The sequence below is a fragment of the Acipenser ruthenus genome, chromosome 4 (assembly GCF_902713425.1).
Source record: "Acipenser ruthenus chromosome 4, fAciRut3.2 maternal haplotype, whole genome shotgun sequence".
Taxonomy (NCBI): domain Eukaryota; kingdom Metazoa; phylum Chordata; class Actinopteri; order Acipenseriformes; family Acipenseridae; genus Acipenser; species Acipenser ruthenus.
The window spans coordinates 3,480,168-3,503,393 of record NC_081192.1 but is presented as its reverse complement, the minus strand read 5'-3'; the positions used below and the strand labels follow the sequence as shown (position 1 = coordinate 3,503,393).

Here is a 23,226-nt window from a genome sequence, read left to right as displayed (position 1 = left end):
ACTGTAAATAAAGTTCTTTAGTATAGACGTTACACTGAGCTGTTACTTATTTATTTTTTACAACACTTTCCTGAAGAGTCTTCAAAATTGGTAGCAGCAGTCCATATGAAGTTGCTGTATTTGATTAATTAAACTGCACTCTCATAGGCGGCGCGTATAAGAGGCTTGGGGGGGGGGGGGCTAAAATGCCCAAACCCTGACGAGAAATTGTTCTAACCAACACAAAAAAATATTTGTGAGAGATTATCGATTTTTTTCCCCCGCAAACGCGCAAAACAGGTCTAATGAACATATTTCTCGTTTTTCCTACTGCGCAACCACCAGACCGCTAGGACAGCTGGGATATCAAACTCAACACTGTAGTACAGATGCAGGATTTAGCTGCATTTCAATGTCATTGGAGAAGACAGTGCTTGGCTGGTTTAACGCCAATTCTTACCGCCGATCTGAGCCCCCCATACTGCTGCAGGAGGCAGCAGATGAAAACTCTGAATCCTTTTCGCTCTTTCCCTTGCCTGGAACATCCTCGTCACAAATTCTACATTTATTCGAATTGATGTTATCTATACAAACAGCTTGATCCGAATCTGATTTTACAGAACTTGTGGCAAAATAATTTTGTAGCATATTGTCTGTTTTCACGCACCACCGTTTTGTGAGAATTTGATAACTGTGACGCTGCAGTCAGAACATACTTCCGTCGACTGTTTGAACAAATGCCACCTTTCACAACACTGTTTGTGGTGCCAGATTATGAATGTTTCTGAAGTTTTTTCTTTAGAATTTTCCAGACCTTCACTCCATTTTCAGTGAAAGCGGGGTATTTTGAACTTCTGAAAAAGTGTCTGCAAGGAAAGCAGAAAACTGCATCTGCCTGCTTACTGTATTCTAAAATATGAAAACGTATTTTAATATTCTGATGAAAATGAATGGTTTTGCTTACCAAAGACAGTTTTCGGATGCACAGGTAAACACGACTGCGACAGTCCTGTTGCAGTATCACCAAGGTCCAAAATACAGGATTTAGTTGCATTTCAGTGTAATTCGAGGAGACAATGCTTGGTTTAACGTCCATTCTTCCCACCAATCTGAGCCCCATAGAGATATCCGAAAGTTTACGGTAAGAGTGCAGTTCTTTGTTTTGCAAATTACCTTATGTGTGTGTGTGTGTGTGTGTGTGTGCGTGTATCTTACTGTACATCATTGGGTCCAATAAATGCATGGGGACAAGTATGGAACAGCCTCCCCAAACGAAAGACTCACGCGCGCCTCTGTGCACTCTTCAATGATACAGTTCATGTGGTGCTAAACGACAGTCCTTTCTGTGTTTTCCAATGAATTGCAAACAAATCAATCCTATACAAAAAATACAAAAACCAACACAAACACAGAAACAAATCTCATCAAAACCAGGATCTGAGTTTCAAATCTGACTCTGACAGTCATCCTAGCCATGGATTATACAGCTTCAGGCCTTTCGAATAAGGAAATAGTGCCTCTAGTTCTCAGTTTTGTTTTATCTTCTCTGCAGGAGTTTATGGTGGAGCTAAACCGGAAGCTGCCAGAGGTGGAGAAGATCACCAAGTCCTGCAAACTGAAACTTGCACCAAAACCTCAGCTACCTCAGAGCCGGAAAACTCCATCCAGTAAGGGATGCGTTCTCTGTAACGATTAGTCAAAGCTAACGGCCTGCCCTGTCGGTAGACACTCTACATGGAATGAAGACCAGGGTTTTGAACGCACAGTCTTGTTTCCAAGCTGGAATTCACACTCCACGTACATTTTACATGCATTGTATCCAGAAGAACTTTCATCACAATTAAATAAGGTCTTCTCTAGATATATAACAAAAATGTAGGTGTGACATATAAGCAGGAAGACAGACTTGCAGCACCCTGAAACTATAACTAATATCCTTAGCAAGTTTCATCTCAGTTCGACAAGCGATTCTCTAGATATCCTTTATGTGAAACTCTTAAATGGGACTTACGTACATACACACTGCACACCTGTATCCACTGTATATCCAGGGTATGCCTGTAAATTACGTACATACACACTGTACTGCACACCAGGATCCAGGATCTGCATCCCCAGCAAGGGATACTGACGTCTATAGAACAGGGATCCCTGAAATGGCTGAGAGACCTGTCTGCGCTTCTCTTTCAGAGCGGAGGGGCACTGTGAAGTCCCAGCCAGTGACCCCAGTCACCCCAGTCCCCTTGGAGAACCTGGAGCCCCAGACCCCACAGCTTGGACAGCTGGTCAGCCGCTGGCAGCAGCTGTGGATCCTGGCCCTGGACAGGCAGTGTCGCTTGCAGGACCAGTTTCAGCGGATCAAAGAGGTGAGGGCTGCCTGTCTTGAAACATACAGTACATAGGGGTCAAGGGGCAAAGGACCAAACACCATCAGCTTTTATCTGGAAAAAAAACATGACAAGAAATAAACATGAATATTTCTGGTGCAGTATTTATTTAGGTCTTGGGGGACACAAAGCATTATAACCGAATAGCGTTATGAATGGGGGAAGGAGCGCTGCACAACACATAACAACACACATCTGACTAAAATACAAAATAAAATAAACTCCCTCTCTATAATGCACATATAGTGAAGCAAAAATGTAACTTTCTGTGAATTAACCATGCATAAAGCACCATGTAATCAACGCTGTATTTTTTACAAAAAAAAATAATAAGGTAACATTCCCACTCGTGGATCATTTTAATTTGCAGTTTTTAAAACTATAAATAGCCTGGCTAAACGGCGGTCGGGAGTTCATTTTGAAGCGACAGACAAGCAAACCAAGTACGGGTTGGGAGAGGGGAAGAGGGAATGGGCTCACCCCAGGTTCGGCTGCCGGAGCGGGGCTGAAGTGCCAGCGCAGCTTTTCTTCAGTTCAGATACTGTATCAAAAGGGAGAGACAGAAACGGAAGTTAGACTGAGAAGTTGTTTACAGTTTGAACACCGGTACTGTATTTACTGTAGAAATATTGCATGAATCACTAGTATAGGGAATTGGGGGACCTGCTGTAGGAGTGTTATAGCTGAGGCATGTTATAACCGACAGCCTAATAGCGAGGGAGCACTGTGTGTGTGTCTCTCTCTCTCTCTCTCTCTCTCTCTCTCTCTCTCTCTCTCTCTCTCTCTCTCTCTCTCTCTCTCTCTCTCTATCTATATATATATATCATTAAAATGAATTGTACCTGAGTTCCAACTACCAAATGTAAAGCTCTTGAGAAACGGTTCAGTGCTAGGGTTCCTACCTCTGATTTACAAAAAACTGAGACACCAGAGTCATTTCATACAAAAAATAAATAAATAAATAATAAATCATATACTTTGATGACATTTAATGTCCTGGGAAATCTGTAAGACTCAAAAAGAGAACAATCCAGGCAAAACCAGAATGAGTGATAACCCTATTCTGTGCAGATAGCCTTTGCAGCATGGAGCCCCTCACATGCTCACATGCTGTCTCCCTCATGCTGTGATACTGCTGGTCTTCTTATGATTGTGTCTTTATTCACAGCTGGAAGAGTTTGCAAACTTTGACTTCAGCGTGTGGCGCAAGAGGTACATGCAGTGGATCAGTCACCTCAAGTCCCGCATCCTGGACGTGTTCAGAGGCATCGACAGGGACCAGGATGGAAGAATCAGCCAGAAGGAGTTCATGGACAACGTCCTGTCATCCAGTGAGTTCAGACTCTGTTCAGCTGTCTCTGTGCAGTACATCTCCCACCCTTTAATAAAAGTGAACCCTAGAAAATGGTAAAGGTAGTTTCGCAGTTAACTAGGATTTCCCATGCTTGGTTAACCATGGTTTCTGAAATGCTTTCAAATGTTTTTACCACGCCTGCCATGTGGTTTACCGTGCTTTCACTATGCTTCACTACACACAGGAAATGTTTACAATGATACAGGTATGTATACATTAATCCATGGTTTCTACTTGCACTTACAGGTTTCTCTGTAGAAGGAAACACAACCTCAATATACTGGATGGACGTAACATTTGTGCCTGTTCAAAACCATTACACATTTTGTTTACCAGTTTTAGGTTATATTCTTTAAGAATTCACCCATCCCTTGAAACTTAAGATTTGATTTATATTGTAATACTACTACTAATAATATATATTTTTTTTCACCCATTCTTTTCCTACAGAATTCCCCACCAACTCCTTGGAGATGACTGCAGTGGCCAATATCTTTGATATGAATGGAGACGGCTTTATAGACTACTACGAGTTTGTGAGTGCACTGCACCCGAGCCGTGACCCATGCCGCCGGAGTGCAGATGCAGACCAGATCAACGAGGAGGTGAGAGGCCAACTAGGAAAAGCTGTAACCGGCGACCCTGCGCACCACAAACGAGCATTGCACTAACACAGTATTAGATACCTGGATACAGTAGTTGTACAGCTTTAGAATTGGGCAGTTAAATTAACGTTTCTCACCTGGCATGTTCAGGTTACTGAAATATTGTACTAATACTGCGTGCGTTTTTACTACACATGTAGAATACAATGCTATAAATCTATGTACTTACTGTTTCAGTCAAATTCCTGCTGTTATGATTGTGTTGTACACAAGGCGGCAGTGCAGTTACACACACGTTCTATTTTCTATTCTGTGTTATTTCATCCAGAATTCAGTTTCAAATGTTGCCTTAGAGCATCCCTACCAGTGTGAGGTACTTTTACTTCAGTACATTTGTTCTTTTTCGTTCAGTCTTGGTTGGCTTTTTCCTCTTTTTTTCACTTGGGGGTTCTCTATTTGAAATTGATTTTTTTTTTCAAACAGGAAGCCGCAAAGAAAAAAGATTTAAGAACCTCTGTCCTATTTTATTTTAATTAAAGAGAAAAATCAGTAAGCGTTTTTTTTTTTTTTTCTCTTCGGGCCTTTTGTGACTCCCAAAGGTGAAATGTAACAGGAGAGGAGAAAGTGTATTTAGTTATAATGCCCACTGATTGTGGAACTCGCTGCCCTTTCTAGTAGAGATGCTGTGTTGGTCAATACTAAAAAGATTAAAGATTAAAGACTTACTGTTATAGTATAGCCTTACAAACATAATTGTTTTTATCTATTTTATTTGCTTAATTTTGTAATTTAGTGTTTTATCATTCTTATTCATTTCCTATATTCTTCAATTATTATTATTATTATTATTATTATTATTATTATTATTATTATTATTATTTTGTAATTTTTACTACATCTTGATGCTGCAGGCTTCTTTCTGTTTTAGCTGACATGTAAAGTGCTTTGAGATGCTGTGGGTATGAAAGGTGCTATATAAATAAAAATGAATTGAAATTGAATCCCAATCCTCAGAAGTCACCAGCAAATGTCACACTGGCACGCAAAAAATATATAAAAAAATGTATAAAAAAATGTACTTTGCTCTTGCACTCCGCAGGTGAGCCGACATGTGTCTCAGTGTAGCTGTGTAAAGAGATTCCAGGTGGAGCAGATCAGTGCCAACAGGTACCGGGTGAGTAAGCTTCTCAGCACAATCTTCTCATCATCTAGCTCCACAGAAACACACCCCTCAAGTTTAGTTATGGTTCACTTCTAATCAGATAAAGGACTTGGTGTTTCAGGATGTTTAACAGCGTTCCATTCTGTGATTTGGATTCTGCGCGTGTACTTCTTTCATCCCACCACTGTGTTGTATGTGTTTTTTTTATAAAGTAAAGCTCACATTTGCTATAAAGATGGGTCATTATATAGCTTCAAAAAACAAGTAGCTGAAAAAATATGCCCTGCTTTAATTTTCTGACAGCACGGATATAGTTGATTTTACTATACATAATGAAAGAGGTAAAGTTTGGTTGCTCCCTGTATTGTATGTCTTGCTTAGCAAGAAGTCATAAAAGGAATCACTAGTTCTAAATCTAGTATCAGGCTGGGTTATTCAGATTGTTTTTCATAGTATGCATTTCTTGCTATGAAAGAGTGAGCAGCTTCAAATGGAATTTCATGTATTTTATTTTTTTAAATATAATTTTAATTTACTTTTTGTTCCTTTACTATTCCACGGTGTTGGCAATCACTCCGTGTGGTTCTAGGTTCTCTTATTAAGCCTGATCTTTTCCATGTGGTTGTGGGTTCTGTTGTTAAGCCTGATCTTTTCTGTGTGGCTCTAGGTTCTTTTATTAAGCCTGATCTTTTCTGTGTGGCTCTGGGTTCTCTTATTAAGCCTGATCTTTTCCGTATGGTTCTGGGTTCTCTTATTAAGCCTGATCTTTTCCATGGGGTTGTGGGTTCTGTTGTTAAGCCTGATCTTTTCCGTGTGGCTCTGGGTTCTCTTATTAAACCTGATCTTTTCCGTGTGGCTCTGGGTTCTCTTATTAAGCCTAATCTTTTCCGTCTGGCTCTGGGTTCTCTTATTAAGCCTGATCTTTTCTGTGTGGCTCTGCGTTCTCTTATTAAGCCTCATCTTTTCCGTGTGGCTCTGTGTTCTCTTTTTAAGCCTGATCTTTTCTGTGTGGCTCTGGGTTCTCTTATTAAGCCTGATCTTTTCTGTGTGGCTCTGGGTTCTCTTATTAAGCCTGATCTTTTCTGTGTGGCTCTGGGTTCTCTTATTAAGCCTGATCTTTTCTGTGTGGCTCTGGGTTCTCTTATTAAGCCTGATCTTTTCTGTGTGGCTCTGGGTTCTCTTACTAAGCTGATCATTTCTCTCTCACAGTTCGGCGACTCTCAGCAGCTGCGGATGGTGCGGATTTTGCGTAGCACCTTGATGGTGAGAGTAGGGGGGGGGTGGACAGCGCTGGACGAGTTCCTGGTAAAGAACGATCCCTGCCGAGGTGAGGAGTTGTGTACCAGACAATAAATCCAGGGCATGAATAGGTGAGGGTGGGTGGGTGTGGGTCCATAAAGGAGGCATGGAATTAAGAGATAGTGCCCATTGATGAAGGCTCTGCCGTGTGGTCATTTACAGCAACTGGAATTATGCGTCCCGAGGCAAAGACGAGGGTGCTAAAGAAAGCCAAGGTCAACTAACACACGGGACAGCCTTCATTGAGAGGGCATTTTCTTTATAAAAACACTTTAAAACCTGTCATTGGCTGCAATTGGCTGACTCATGTAGACTACTACATAGTTTTAATTACATTTCTTGAAATGTATTTTTGTATTCTTGAAATGTATTTTTGTTTACGACTAAGTCGCCCTGGATAAGGGCGTCTGCTAAGAAATAAATAATAATAATAATAATAATAATAATAATAATAATAATAATAATAATAATAATAATAATAATAATAATAATAATAATAAAACGTTTTTCTTTTTTACTTGCGTTAATACATTTTAGGACCTAATGGTAACAACTTTTTTTTAAATTTTTTTATTTAATCGCCGCCAATGGTTTTTACCCCAGTTTTCTCCCTAATTTGGAATGCCCAATTATTATTTTTATCCCGGTTCACCGCTGCAAACCCTCGGCAACTTGGGAAACGGAGGCTGAAACACGCGTCCTCCAAAACGTGTTCCTGCCAATCCGTCATTTTTCGCACTACGGATCCACAGCGAAGCCACCAGACCTATAGTGCCAGAGGACAACACAGATCTGATGGCTCCACTGCAGACCCGCAGGTGCCCTTTCAGCCACAGGGGTCACTGGTGCACAGTGAACCGTGGATTGCCCTGCCGACCTAATCCCTCCCTGCCCGGGCGGCTCTCGGACAATTGTGCGCTGCCCATTAGGAACCCACGGTCACGGTCGGTAATGACATAGCCTGGATTTGAACCTGCGATTTCCAGGCTATAGGGCGCATCCTGCACTCCACGCGGAGCGCCTTTACTGGATGCTCCACTCGGGAGCCCGCCTAATGGTAACTTAAATTCTGAAACTTACACAAACAAACAAACCTGCACTAATTCTAAATGAAATCCTAATTAATAAATACTTTTATTATCCATGCTTCACTGCGACATATCCAGCACCCTGCTAGATATGTATACCATTATTCCCTTATTGGGTGCATTTGTTTACATATATGATTGATTTGACAAAAAAATATATGATAAGAAATAAGATTGTAAACAACTGTGTTGATGCCTTATCAGTCTGTTCATCAAAACACAAGGGAATGTCATTTTCTTCAGATTATCAGTTGCACGAAATTAAAAGAGGAATGAAATACATTTAAGAGCTGCGCCACTCCCTAATGTGTGTGTGTCTATATATATATATATATATATATATATATATATATATATATATATACAGTGCCTTGCGAAAGTATTCGGCCCCCTTGAACTTTGCGACCTTTTGCCACATTTCAGGCTTCAAACATAAAGATATGAAACTGTAATTTTTTGTGAAGAATCAACAACAAGTGGGACACAATCATGAAGTGGAACGAAATTTATTGGATATTTCAAACCTTTTTAACAAATAAAAAACTGAAAAATTGGGCGTGCAAAATTATTCAGCCCCTTTACTTTCAGTGCAGCAAACTCTCTCCAGAAGTTCAGTGAGGATCTCTGAATGATCCAATGTTGACCTAAATGACTAATGATGATAAATAGAATCCACCTGTGTGTAATCAAGTCTCCGTATAAATGCACCTGCACTGTGATAGTCTCAGAGGTCCGTTTAAAGCGCAGAGAGCATCATGAAGAACAAGGAACACACCAGGCAGGTCCGAGATACTGTTGTGGAGAAGTTTAAAGCCGGATTTGGATACAAAAAGATTTCCCAAGCTTTAAACATCCCAAGGAGCACTGTGCAAGCGATAATATTGAAATGGAAGGAGTATCAGACCACTGCAAATCTACCAAGACCTGGCCGTCCCTCTAAACTTTCAGCTCATACAAGGAGAAGACTGATCAGAGATGCAGCCAAGAGGCCCATGATCACTCTGGATGAACTGCAGAGATCTACAGCTGAGGTGGGAGACTCTGTCCATAGGACAACAATCAGTCGTATACTGCACAAATCTGGCCTTTATGGAAGAGTGGCAAGAAGAAAGCCATTTCTTAAAGATATCCATAAAAAGTGTTGTTTACAGTTTGCCACAAGCCACCTGGGAGACACACCAAACATGTGGAAGAAGGTGCTCTGGTCAGATGAAACCAAAATCGAACTTTTTGGCAACAATGCAAAACGTTATGTTTGGCGTAAAAGCAACACAGCTCATCACCCTGAACACACCATCCCCACTGTCAAACATGGTGGTGGCAGCATCATGGTTTGGGCCTGCTTTTCTTCAGCAGGGACAGGGAAGATGGTTAAAATTGATGGGAAGATGGATGGAGCCAAATACAGGACCATTCTGGAAGAAAACCTGATGGAGTCTGCAAAAGACCTGAGACTGGGACGGAGATTTGTCTTCCAACAAGACAATGATCCAAAACATAAAGCAAAATCTACAATGGAATGGTTCACAAATAAACATATCCAGGTGTTAGAATGGCCAAGTCAAAGTCCAGACCTGAATCCAATCGAGAATCTGTGGAAAGAACTGAAAACTGCTGTTCACAAATGCTCTCCATCCAACCTCACTGAGCTCGAGCTGTTTTGCAAGGAGGAATTGGCAAAAATTTCAGTCTCTCGATGTGCAAAACTGATAGACATACCCCAAGCGACTTACAGCTGTAATCGCAGCAAAAGGTGGCGCTACAAAGTATTAACTTAAGGGGGCTGAATAATTTTGCACGCCCAATTTTTCAGTTTTTTATTTGTTAAAAAAGTTTGAAATATCCAATAAATTTCGTTCCACTTCATGATTGTGTCCCACTTGTTGTTGATTCTTCACAAAAAATTACAGTTTCATATCTTTATGTTTGAAGCCTGAAATGTGGCAAAAGGTCGCAAAGTTCAAGGGGGCCGAATACTTTCGCAAGGCACTGTATATATATATATATATATATGCATGATGTCTGAAGGTACATCATTAACTATGTAGTAAATGACACCACAGACACATTAATAGATTTAAATAGATATAAACAAGTGTAGTTTCCATGGCATCAAAAGCCTATAAATACCTCCACTGTTTGTTTTCAAACACACTTTGCCTTGTTAAATGTTAAACATACCGAAACGTTGGGAAGTTGACTATTTTGAGCAAATACTTTATATCTACCTATCTAGCTATTTAATAAAATATGACTGATTTAAGTAATATTTTAATATGTAGAGACTACTGACCGCTGAACACAAAACTGAGATCTACAGAACTTCGAAACACTGCCTCCCACTTAATAAAGTCCAATGCTGTGAACTCTTTTATTATTATTTCACAGTGAAGGGCAGAACAAACCTGAAGATTAAAGAGAAGTACTTGTCTCCGGACTCTTTTGGCACCTCCACGCTGAAATGTGATGGCAGAGTGATGTCACGGAGCAGATCCAATTCCAGTCTCAGCTTGTACAGCAGTGCTTCAGCTCCCAGCAGCCCCCTTGCCAGGAAGGTAAAAACAACAAACAGCTGGGATAGATTCAAATATGTTCATTGACCTGAAACAGCACAGCTTAAAAAACACTGGAAAAAATACTGGAAGAACTACTGAGCCATATTCACAACGTCCTATCTGATTTAGAAGTCTGTTTTGAGCTTTTAAATGTAATTTGTTATTTATTTTACACAACACGTGTAAAAAGCTCATGAGTTAAGTCTATGTGAATGGGGCCCAATGCATTATATTTATTAGGGCTGATCAGCAAGCTGTACAGCTATGACTCAAAGTTTTCTATCACCTAGAATTTTAGGATTGCGATGTAATTTAAAAAAAGCCTATATGAACATAATTTAGATATTTTATTTAACATCATGTAATCAAAGAAACTACAAAATAATATTGCAAAAGTCTACCGGAAGCCATAATAGTAGTACAGTATTAATATGTTAGATTTCAAAATGTCACATTTTTCCAATTTTTTCGTTAAGTGTATGGAAAACTACAAAGCAGTGTGTGATTCAATATGTTAAAGTAACATTAAATCAGCCGGTTTCATCAGACTTTATGAAGCTAAATGTGTTAATTCTATAGGGTGATGCAAAACATTTGGCCATAGCTGTAGATCAGACATATGGGAGGATGGAGACATGTGGTGCTACCATGGGAAGCAAAAAGCATTACATGTATGATCCTTGAAAATACATAAATGTGGCCATTCTATAAAAGGCAACAATATTACTTATGCATTTTGCAGATTACTTTATATTATATATATATATATATATGTGTGTGTGTGTGTGTGTGTGTGTGTGTGTGTGTCAAGTATTTCTGAGTATCAAGGAAGAGCATGGCTATGAATTTAGGATAGGTACCATCCCATCCCATCCCAATTTTATACAGCGTCCTTCATGACAAGCATCCCAGGGCGCTTTACAAAAAATAGATAAACAGCAAGCCAAAAGAGCTCCAAACTGCTCAAAGTGAAAGGACAAGTCAAAGAGATATGTTTTGAGCTTAGATTTAAAAATACTGACAGACTCAGCATTCCTGACACAAGTTGGAAGCGAGTTCCAAAGTGAAGGAACTCGAAAATTAATAAGTAAGTCTGGCCATTTAATTGCTTGTATCAGGAAGTGTCTTAGATTACATTTTCAGACTCAGCTGGGCCCTTTCTACGCCAGCTGCTAAAATGCATTGTTGCAAGACCCGAGTGAACATGCATTGTCACTGCTGGGCTACTTTGAGCTGCTCATTTCTATCAGACAGCCTTGCCCCTAGCTGGTTTCATGTTAAAAAATGGTCTGTCTCTGTATTCAAGGCAGTCTGATAGTCAACAATCTCTCAGCTGGAATGGCAGCGAGGAGTTTACTGTAAAATTCTGTTTGTGTTAAGAAGGCACAATTAAACATTTGGCAGTAGCCCGAAACTAGCCAGTCATTACTTGATTTGAAGTAATTATTTTGGCAAAGGGTGTACAATACATGCCAAGGCAAATTATATGCTCTTTAAAAAATGCATAAACAAGGACATGGCGAATTGCCATATTTTTAAATAGAGAGATAATAACAGTATAGCAATGTTATCTAATAACACTCACACAAGCTGCTGAGTCTTTCTCAGTTTGTAATAGAAACATGGAATGATTTAGAGAGACAGTGACAGCTGTTTGAAAACAGATATTATCCAGGCTGCAGAAAACATTTGGACAATTTAAATAAAATATTTATTGTGATCGTAGAGGGTGGTTTAACCTTATACTAGTTATGTGGTGTGTGAGGGAAAATCTGAAATAGATAAATACTTCACTGCCAATGCACCATTATCAACCACTATTAATTCACCAGCAGTCCAGGTTGTACTATCTCCAGGGTACTGTCACAATAAGACAATGTTATGATATGACTGTCAGACTGGGGAAATGTCGTACAGCCATCTCAATCCTAAACCAAAAAAAGGGTTTTAAATCAAACTCTTAAATGGAGCCTGATGGAATAATATTGTAGCGGCGGGGCAACCGCAACGAACAGTATACGTCCCATGAACTGTGTCATGGACTGGGGAAGGGGTTGGGACTGTCTACTGCACCCATAATGTCACCTGCGTTGTGTGCTGCTGTGTGTGAGTGAGTCTGTTTCTCCCCCTATCCTTCAGCAGCCAGCTTGTCTGTGTGTGTGGATACAGAAGGGCCAATGTGTGATGAGTGGGCTGAGCTGGGCCGGATTAACCCATACGCAAATTACGCTATAGTGCAGGGCCCCCAGCAGAATTGGGGCCCCCGTGAGGTCGCCAGTTTACAAAAACTGTACGCAGGTGGACGGGCCCACACACACAGAAAGAGAGGTGCACAGAAGCTTGCTTTCAGTTCATTTTTTTTTTCTTTTATGAGGGCTAGGCATTCCTTCTTAATTGCAGCATACCTCGTCTCTGAGTCTGTCATGCAAGCAGCTTCCTGCTAATGTACAATACCAAATGCTCCATGCCCTCTACCTCTTGGGAGAGATCCATCCCTAGTCCCATCAGAGGCGTCAGTCTGCAGGATAAAATGTATGATTTAAAAACCTGTCCTGTCTGAAATGTGCAAACTGTGGTTCTTTACATTTTATAATCTTTCCCCTTTTATTTGGAGGTTGGAATTTTAGGTAAAGGTAAAGGTGTACAATGTTGGAGGCCGAAGGAAATGTGGATAACAACATAAGAACATAAGAAAGTTTACAAACGAGAGGAGGCCATTCAGCCCATCTTGCTCGTTTGGTTGTTAGTAGCTTATTGGTCCCAGAATCTCATCAAGCAGCTTCTTGAAGGATCCCAGGGTGTCAGCTTCAACAACATTACTGGGGAGTTGGTTCCAGACCCTCACAATTCTCTGTGTAAAAAAGTGCCTCCTATTTTCTGTTCTGAATGCCCCTTTATCTAATCTCCATTTGTGACCCCTGGTCCTTGTTTCTTTTTTCAGGTCAAAGAAGTCCCCTGGGTTGACATTGTCAATACCTTTTATACCTTGCAGTCGGCAAGAAGAGTTTAAGTCCAAAGTGTTTGGTTATCTCCCTTTCACCCTTTTTTATAGCTAACCAAAAGATTAAAAAGAAGAAAGTAAAGGACAGCCAGAAAAGTTATTCCCTTTTTTTTGTTATGCTAGATTGTTTTGAATGCAATGCTACTACTGGTCCATAGAAGGGATCTACAAATAGGTTTGGAAAAAAAAAAACTTTTGTTTTTGTTTTACTATATATATAATTCTGCTGCTATTGTAATATATATATATATATATATATATATATATATATATATATATATATATATATATATATATATAATAGCTGCTGGACTTTCTGGTAAACTAACAGAACCACTGACCCATTAACCTCAGTGGATGCTAATGCTTTTGCATTTACTGCCTGAGACTGAAGTTTTTTGTTTTTATGTCTGTGATCCATATTGCCTCATTTTGTGTTCTATGGCCCACAGATGTTGCTAATGATAATTTTAATTTACATTCAAACAGTGAGATTTAATTATTATCACTGGCATGTGAGTTCTGTCGTATGGTACAAGGCAATAAAGGCATCAATAGTTTAAGAGGTCCCCAACACGGGCCGGATTAACCAATATGCTAATAACACCATTCGCCATAATATGTATGTGACCCCCAAAATATGGATTAGCGTAGGGCCCCACGTCCTTTAATACGGCCCTGGGGCTGAGTCAGCATCCATATTGCTGCGTGCCACTTGAGGAGAGTTGAGCTGGGAGTACTGTATGTGAGAGAGAGAGAGAGAGAGAGAGAGAGAGAGAGAGAGAGAGAGAGAGAGAGAGAGAGAGAGAGAGAGAGAGAGAGAGAGAGAGAGAGAGAGAGAGAGAGAGAGAGAGAGAGAGAGAGAGAGAGAGAGGTCATTGATAAAAGACGGCGAAAAAAATCCATTGAGACAGAGCCAAAATAAAACAGAAGTATGCGGGATACAGAACCCCAGCACACAGCCGGCCACTACACTGGTGTGAGAAGTAAGCGGGATACAGAACCCCCCCCACACAGCCGGCTGCTACAATATGTTAACGTGGAAAAAATGTGTCAATCTTTGATAAAATTGAATATTTTCAGTAAAATATAATCCTCCCTTGTATGAAGATGATTCGGAGGTTTGTGATAAAGAGACTTTCACAGTGTAACAACTGGAATAGCAACAGCAATTGTTATATACGTTCAGTAATGCCGTTCTAAATTTGAAGGTACCGGAACGGCACTAAAATGTTCTTAAATTGTTATACAAATTCACATTTTATTTGTATACTGAACTTCTATTAACACATATAACAAGGTATTGCATTTATCTAATTTCCACAAAGTGTCTCGTCAGAATGCTTTACATTACGTGTCAGTGGCAGAACGATGCTGTCTGAGCTGCCTGGAGAAACTGCGCTGTGGTGCGTTGCTGTGTTTAATAAAACCATACCTCCCCGTGTGAACTGCGTAGTTATAACATGTTGTAAAACTTGTAAATGAAAAATGAAAGCTTGGCAGAAAAAAAACCTGTAAATGAAATCAATTTTACTATTAACACGTTTCTCAGTTGTGATTGAGATACACGAATGACTTATCTGGTATCAAATGAATTCTTAAGGGAGAGTATAAAAGCCAGGGTAAAACACAGAAAATCAGAAGCCTAATTATATGCAGGGCTTCTGTTTTTCGGGTTTTATTAATTGTATTTTTCAGTGCTTATTTTTAGTTATTTTCGAGTTTTATGTAAATCATTTTTTTTCGGGGCTTTCGTTTTTGATATACTGTATGAAATTTGTGTTGTCGGTTACTTTCCAAAATGCTTGAGTGTTTTTTTGTGTGTGTGATAAAAATATGTATAGTAACTCAACAGTACTTGCACACTTAAGTTGTACCTTCTTTCCTTTGCTGTATTCCACAATGAAATCCCTATGGTCACGGGCACATTCTTCTGGGGTTTTTGTGTGTAGGCATTTATGTGCATTTCGCCACAATTCTGTTTTAAATCCTTCCTTCCTCCGTGTCTTTAAAGCCTCCATCCTGATTGTAATCTCGTTTTAAATCTCGAAAGCCGAGTCTCCAATAGAAAAGTAGGAATGTGCTGTCACTCAGTAGTTGGTGTGGGTTTAAAGTATTCAGAACGAATCAATGATAGATACAAGTCAGGAAGGCGGGACATTGCCCAGCAGCACAGGAAAATGTATTTATTATTATTTTTGTAGTAGGTTTTATTTTTTTAATGGGAAAAGCGTAAAGTCAGCGTGAATAGATTAACCATTTCCACAGTTTTTCCGGTGTTTTCCGGTGTTTATTGGCTATCCACCGATTTAATTTTTTGTGTATCGGGGGTGTTTTATCGGGTTTTATTGGTTAAAACCGAAAACCAGAGGCCCTAATTATAGGCTACATCGAGTGGCTTGACCTATCAGAACATGCCTGTGGGAGGCGTGGTTATGTGGAAAACCCGCTCAACTACACCACTGTATGTGTTTAATATGAAATGGAATGGGTTGTGGTGATCTGAATGGCTGTGTGGTTTCTCTGCAGTCTGTCCTCAGGAGGAGTTTCTCAGGGGATCGTTCCTGTCGTCCGAGGAGCTCCATTGCTGCGCTTGGGACGGACCTCCACTTTGCATCCACGCAGGACTCCGAGTCTCCAGCACCAACAGGTTCTTGTTCACTTATTTACAATTCCATTTATTTACCCCACTGATTTCAGAAACACACATTATAAATATGTCAGCTGATAAGAAACATGTCAAGGATAAGCATAGATAATAAAGTAATATTTTGCAGGTATTACAGAATAGGGCTTACAAAGATGTTGCAATGCTTGTAACTGTTACATAAACGAGGTAGTCTATAGCCAGACCATAATCATGTCAAGTCTCAAGGTTTACCCGTGAAACTCACAGTTTTTCACAATTTTGAGAGTCTCACGGCCGTGCAATGGATTCTCACGTTTGTTATTGTTTGCAAGGCTACGAAACCCTTTATACATGATACAGCAGTAAATCCAATACAACTGTCCAAGTGTATTATTTCATTTTGGGGGTGGGGGTGGGGGCTCATCATGAAGAGGTGTACATTACCATTCTATATTCCTGTAGCTGCTACGCAAACTCCCTCCCTTACTCCAATGATAGAATTGCCGTGTTGTCTCAAACTGACGGTTTGTCTTCGCGAGTCTTCTATGTTTCTGTACACAACACGTGATTACTCAGAGTCGAAGGAGAGGCTGTCAGACTGTCACTGTCTCGTTCATGCAGAAATTACCACAGAAATAAGAGAAATGGACATCAATGAGAATTTTAATTATTAAAGTAGAAAAATCTAATGTTATTTATGCAGTGTGGAGTAGTGGTTAGGGGTCTGGACTCTTGACTGGAGGGTTGTGGGTTCAATCCTAGGTGGGGGACACTGCTGCTGTACCCTTGAGCAAGGTACTTTACCTAGATTGCTCCTTTAAAAACCCAACTGTATAAATGGGTAATTGTATATAAAAAATAATGTGAAATAATGTGATATCTTGTAACAATTGTAAGTCGCCCTGGATAAAGGCGTCTGCTAAGAAATAAATAATAATAATAATAATGATGCCAGTGTCAGTGGTTATAAAGACAATAAAAAGAAAGACGCCATATGGTAAGAAATAACAGAACAATTGGAAATTGATGGTATGTCTCTCTCTCTTTATTTCACCTTAATTTTAGTCAGTGACAGGGAGCGCCACACACTGGTTTAGTATTTCTGTAAAATGACGCTTCTTTGTTTTCATAATAACCAATAATAATAATCACATTCACACACTAACAGAAGATTTTATTAAAACTGAAAATCAATAAAAAAAAAAGTATATTAAACTAATTTTCTCAGTATTTACAGAGAAATATGCAAGGGCAAATCCTGCTTGCCGGACTGGTTTCGACTGCACTGTGTATCATGAATAAGTATTTACTCTATGGATGCAGAAATGTACTATTTGATCAACATCGATGTGGCGGGGATGTGACATTAGTGGGCAACCAGGAATCGCACGTATATTCAAGGAGATACAGTTCAAGAGCTTGCACATTCTAGAAGAATGCAAACAAATGTTCTTCCTGATAGTGTGATAAGTAGTACAGTGTATGCAAATAAAGATAATAATACAACTAAAGTGAAAGTGAATACCGCCTACAACATTTTTTGTTGTATTATTATTTTTTGTTTACAGTAGTTTCTGAGTTGTAATTCGCTCTTCACAGGGTCCCCCCTTATGGAATGATTGTTACTGACTATGAAGGCAAATAAAGGGTGCTGAATAAACAAGCATCAATCACACTGTGCTCATCGGGTTGACTCTTTCGTCAGCACCCTCACTTGCTGGATAGGAATATGTAAAAGCCTTTAGTGTTCCCCCAATTGTTGCTTCTTGCTTGGGATGTTTGTCATGTAAAGGGGGAACCAAACCCTTTAATTTGTCTTTAGGGTCAGTATGAAAAAAATCCTCAGAAGAGTTAATTAGAGATCGGAAAAAAAACCCCTCAAAATTAAACGATGTTGTAGATTGTAGTCCCTTCAGGAACTTGTCTTCCTGTTGTTGAATTCTTATCTTTATTTTCATACACTGCAAGCACTTTGATGGGCTCTACTCCCAATTCCAGCCACTCTGGTGGAACATTTGAGTCTAGCAGGGGCTCAAAAAAATAAGGAGCTCCTCGTTGGTTGAAACCTTCTTGAAATGTTTTACCAAAAAATGACAGCATTGCTTTATTATTCCTAGCAGATGTAGACCGTTCACACGTGTCAGGTTGCATCAAAGTGTCACAGTCCAGCATGACATTGAGGATTTCACAACTGGCACATGGTGTAAAAAACAGACACCATCTAAAATATACTGTAGTCCTATTTATCTGTAAATGAGCTAATATTATTATTATTATTATTATTATTATTTATTTCTTAGCAGACGCCCTTATCCAGGGCGACTTACAATCGCAAGCAAATACAAATACATTCAAGTGTTACAATATAAGTCATACAATAAGAACAAGAAATACAATAATTCTCAAGTGTGACAAACCACAATTCAATAATACAGCAGATAATCGTGAAAGTTACATCAGGATATGATTAAGTAGTGATAGTTACATCAGGATATGATTAAGTACAAAATACTACAGATTAAACACTTGGGAGATTACAATATTCTGAGGTACAGGATTAAATGCAGTAAAATAGGGGGCAGATAAGAGCAAAATAAAGCATATTTAAATGAAGGGTGATAGTGTCCCAGGATACAACAGAGGAGTTCTACAGGTGCTGTTTGAAGAGGTGAGTCTTAAGGAGGCGCCGGAATGTGGTCAGGGACTGGGCAGTCCTGACATCTGTAGGAAGGTCGTTCCACCACTGCGGAGCAAGGGTGGAGAAGGAGCGGGCTCGGGAGGCAGGGGAGCGTAGCGGAGGTAGAGCCAGTCTTCTAGTGCAGGCGGAGCGGAGAGGTCGAGTGGGGGTGTAGGGAGAGATGAGGGTCTGGAGGTAGCTGGGTGCAGTCTGATCAAGGCATATATATATCTGTAATATATATATATATATATTAAATGGCAGAGTAGGGGGAGGAGAGGTAGCTGGGGAGACCTGTGTGGTCATACACGGAGGTACTGTGTGTTGTTTTTACAACAGCAGAAGCACTTAAACACCAAATGGAAACAGTGTTCCATAAAAAGTGCAGCATTCTGTAAGACTAATTACTGTAGATGGTATGACCTGACCTCAGGGAAAGTTCCATTTGCATGCAGCTTACAAGATCATTCGGGGAAAAAGGGGCTGTGTCTGTCAAGTTATTAACTTAATAGCTGCGGCTGCACTTGTCACTTCCAGCTGATTATCAGTAACACTATAATTTATTTTTCTCTGGGTGCAGTTCAATTTAAATCCTGCTTGCCAGACTGGTTTCGACTGCACTGTGTATCATGAATAAGTATTTACTCTATGGATGCAGAAATGTACTATTTGATCAACATTGGTGTGGCGGGGATGTAACATTAGTGGGTAACCAGGAATCACACGTACATTCAAGGAGATACAGTTCAAGAGCTTGCACATTCTTTTTTGAACTAGTTATTGCAGCAGAACTTTCACTAGCGACAAAGCCGCTGTGTTTACAGTATTAGAGAACTACTAAGAGAGAACCCTGCTTCACACACTTATATCCGTATGCTTAACATTGCCCGAGAAAATTAAATAAGAGAGTACTCAATATCTTTACACAGGACTGTTATCATCGTGTGAGCTATGGCATTCTCTTTCTACCTCACTCAGTTTCAACATTGACAAGTGGGATTCATTTACTAATAATCACCCCCAATTGATATGGGTGTGTTATGAAATGATTATTCACAAAGGACAGTCGACACATTTTCATTAAAGCATTTCTAACGGTTTACACAGTATCTCCAATCAGTTATCAGTTATCCTATTTACACCCCATTTTATACTTTAGGAGGGCAGGAGGCTCTCTGAACCTGGCTATGTGCAAGGAAGGCGATCACCCTGCCTCTTACAGTACAACTCGTTTCTGCTTACAGATTTTTATTTTTTTTTCTAAGTACCAGAGACAATGATAACACCTCGGACAAGAGTTAGACCCATTATTTGACTTGGTTAACCAAAGATGCATGTACTTGCACTGACAGCTTCAATGATGGTATACTGTACTGTACATGTCTTTAAATGGTGTGCCACTCTACTGTGTGCGGATTAGGTTGTTATGGAATATGAGTGGCTGGGAATAGAGTAGAAGAACAGGTAAAAGTATGTATTATGCAAACAAATGTTCTTCCTGATAGTGTGATAAGTAGTACAGTGTATGCAAATAAAGATAATAATACAACTACAAGACAGTTTCCAAACGATGTTGTAGATTGTAGTCCCTTCAGGAACCTGTCTTCCTGTTGTTGAATTCTTATCTTTATTTTCATACACTGCAAGCACTTTGATGGGCTCTACTCCCAATTCCAGCACTCTGGTGGAAAATTTGAGTCTAGCAGGGGCTAAAAAAATAAGGAGCTATATATATATATATATATATTATATATATATATATACATACTGTGGCAGAGTAGGGGGAGGAGAGGTAGTGAGAGGCACTACATTCCCCAGAATGCCACGGGAGGAGTCAGAGAGGAACACCTGGCTCCAATTAAATTAATGAGGTCCTGCATAAAAGGGTTGGAAACCCTGTGTGTTTTGGTAGCTGGTAAATTGCATAGCGTTCCAGCATGTTATACATAGAAAAATACATAGAAAAATGTCAAAATATGCCAGACGCTGACACTTTGACTTTAAACCCACCTTTCAGAAACTGATTAAACTTTGCTTGTACATTATTATTTTTTTGTATCTTACTGAGAATGTACTGGATGCACTGTATGGCATGCGTAATACTGACAGCGGTGATGCATGCTTTATGTATATATATATTGGAATGTTACATATTCTTTTCCAGAGGACACTGAGAGACCCCCTACTTGATCTGCAGCACCAGAATGACATTAACCAGTCTCCTGGACCTCAGAGAAAAAATACCCTCGCACTTGGGGATCTCCACACAACTCAACGCATAGAAAACAACAAAGAGGCTTCTGATAGACTGAACACCCAGAACTTCGTCTTCTGAAAAAGAAGAGCACATTGGACTGTGTGTTATCTTGCTGCCAGACTGTACAGAACGTCGTCCTCGTGTAACCTCATGAGACATTTTAATCTTGAGAACATGACACACATGAGAACTTTCTTCCCATTTTTTAAGCCATGCATCTCCTTGATGTGGGGACACTCAGAAATGTCTATGAGGCCTCTCATCTTCATGGATGGGTTGGGTAAAACATTTTTAGCATTGAAGGGACTAGGCATGGGTCCATGCTTTGAGCTCAAAAGCAGTTTTGAAACAGTGAAACAGTGGTCACTTCAGCAACATAATTTGTTCTAAAAGAATAATACAAATGTTATTGTTATAGGTTTCAATTCTCCTTGTGTTGAAACATGAGAACCAGCTTAGTTCCCCCTTTTACTATCTTTAAATATGGCCACCCATTTATCAAAATTACATTAATCACCAACTAACAAATATAGTATGTCTTCAGCTAGCTAAACAAAACAGCCCATAATTGCAGCAGGTTTTTTGCAAATGGAAACAGATGGACAGTCTTTTTGCAGCACTTTGTAAGAGAATATGCATGTGTTAGTTCACTATGATGCTTAGTGGATATCATTCAGCTTGCCTTGGCTGCTTATGGATGAAAAAAGCAACCTATCAGATGTAAAGACTTAGGATCAGGTTTCTAAAGCTCTTGTCAATTGTTTCAGGGAAACCATTGTGTAAATAAGTAAAAATTGTCAGTGCATTCCTTGTTTTTCCCCAAAAAACGACAAAATCAAATGTTTTAGAAGGACAAGCATTTAAAAAATAGAGTGCTGTATCTCTTTAATGCAGTTTTCATAGGAGTGTTTTGTTCTTTATATTGTTGTGTTTGTAGCATAGTGTGTCTCATTGCATTGGTTCTTCATAATCTTCTTCAAATGATCTGATACAGACCTGCCATAAATCCCTTGCAACACTCATCGGTCCCATCACAATCTTTCCAGTTAATATTTGAACTTTGCAGGTGGTGTTTTACTAGCTTTGGTTTATAACAATGTCTATGATTTAGGATACCCAAGCAAATAATACATTCTTCAGCCCTAGAGAAAACCACAGACGTCAGGCCTGAAAAGTATATTTCACACATTTCGAGGGACTAATGAAGATTTCCATTTACAAAATGGCATACACACACACACACACACACACATGCTATGCAACATTTTGCAAAACATCCTTAAAGGATTAAAAGAATAGAAACGTGTCTTTCCTTTCAATGTATTTTCTTCATATAACTAAACTGGATTTGGCAGACTGCTACCTAGAAGTGGTTACTGAAACTGTCCCAAGATCCCCAGACTTAAAACAATGAATAATGCAAAGCTGCCTCTGCTGTCCCCTGTGGCAGGTGCACAGGAGCCCTTCTGCAAGTACAGCAGAGTCCTATAGTACTTTAACACTCTGCTGATGGTACCATACATTGTGCTGGGCATCCAGACTGTAATGAAAACACTTCCCTACTATGCAGTGCCTAATCAGTCACGCCTTGTACAGACCCCGGATACCTTGTATTACTGATAATGCAATACTTAACAACAGTAGCCTAGTGTGTAACCAGTAAACATCCAATACTACTAGACGTATACAAGCTGCTGCTTCTTAATCTAGTCCTGTATCTAACCTGGTGTGAATACAGAACAATGCAACTAATCACTGTATACAAATGCAGTGAATAATAAAGCTTAGGTTTTATACAAAGCTGTCTGGACCTCATTTATATAAAAATGTAAGAATGGGATTTCAAACACTGCTTTGGTTTTTGTCAAAGCAGTTTGATATGTCATCCTCAGTTTAATATGTCAGTTGTTTGTCAGCCTGGGATTATCCAGGACATCTGGTAAATATTTTGAGGGATTTAATGACATTTCCAAAACAATGTGTTTAGACTTTGTGAACAGAGCCCTATGTGTGCTAAATGTCTTGAAATCAGGAGAAGAAATACATCTGTGTTGGCAACTGTTTCAGATTATGATAGCATAATCAGTTATCTAGATACAAGTGGTACGTGCCTTTTTATCAAGGAGTTACAGAGCAGTAAGATCGCTTTCAAGAGAGTGTGCTCTAAAGATTAAGATAAATGTAATTACAATATGGAGCATTACTTTTAGAAACATCTGTGTCGCCACTAGTA

At 39.6% G+C, this 23,226-nt stretch overlaps 1 protein-coding gene across 9 annotated transcripts in view; it reads left to right on the top strand.

Annotated features, from left to right (window-relative positions):
• macf1b (microtubule actin crosslinking factor 1b) overlaps positions 1-22,793 on the top strand; it is an 83,540-nt gene extending 60,747 nt beyond the window's left edge. For all 9 annotated transcript variants that reach the window (XM_059021432.1, XM_059021418.1, XM_059021421.1 and 6 more), the window contains 9 exons: positions 1,532-1,646; positions 2,170-2,345; positions 3,535-3,697; positions 4,171-4,325; positions 5,425-5,499; positions 6,697-6,814; positions 10,263-10,429; positions 15,960-16,080; positions 20,901-22,793. In XM_059021432.1, the coding sequence (XP_058877415.1) occupies positions 1,532-1,646; positions 2,170-2,345; positions 3,535-3,697; positions 4,171-4,325; positions 5,425-5,499; positions 6,697-6,814; positions 10,263-10,429; positions 15,960-16,080; positions 20,901-20,926 (1,116 nt within the window). In that variant the 3' untranslated portion in view covers positions 20,927-22,793. The remainder of the gene's footprint in view (positions 1-1,531; positions 1,647-2,169; positions 2,346-3,534; positions 3,698-4,170; positions 4,326-5,424; positions 5,500-6,696; positions 6,815-10,262; positions 10,430-15,959; positions 16,081-20,900) is intronic.
• Positions 22,794-23,226: the final 433 nt, after the last annotated feature.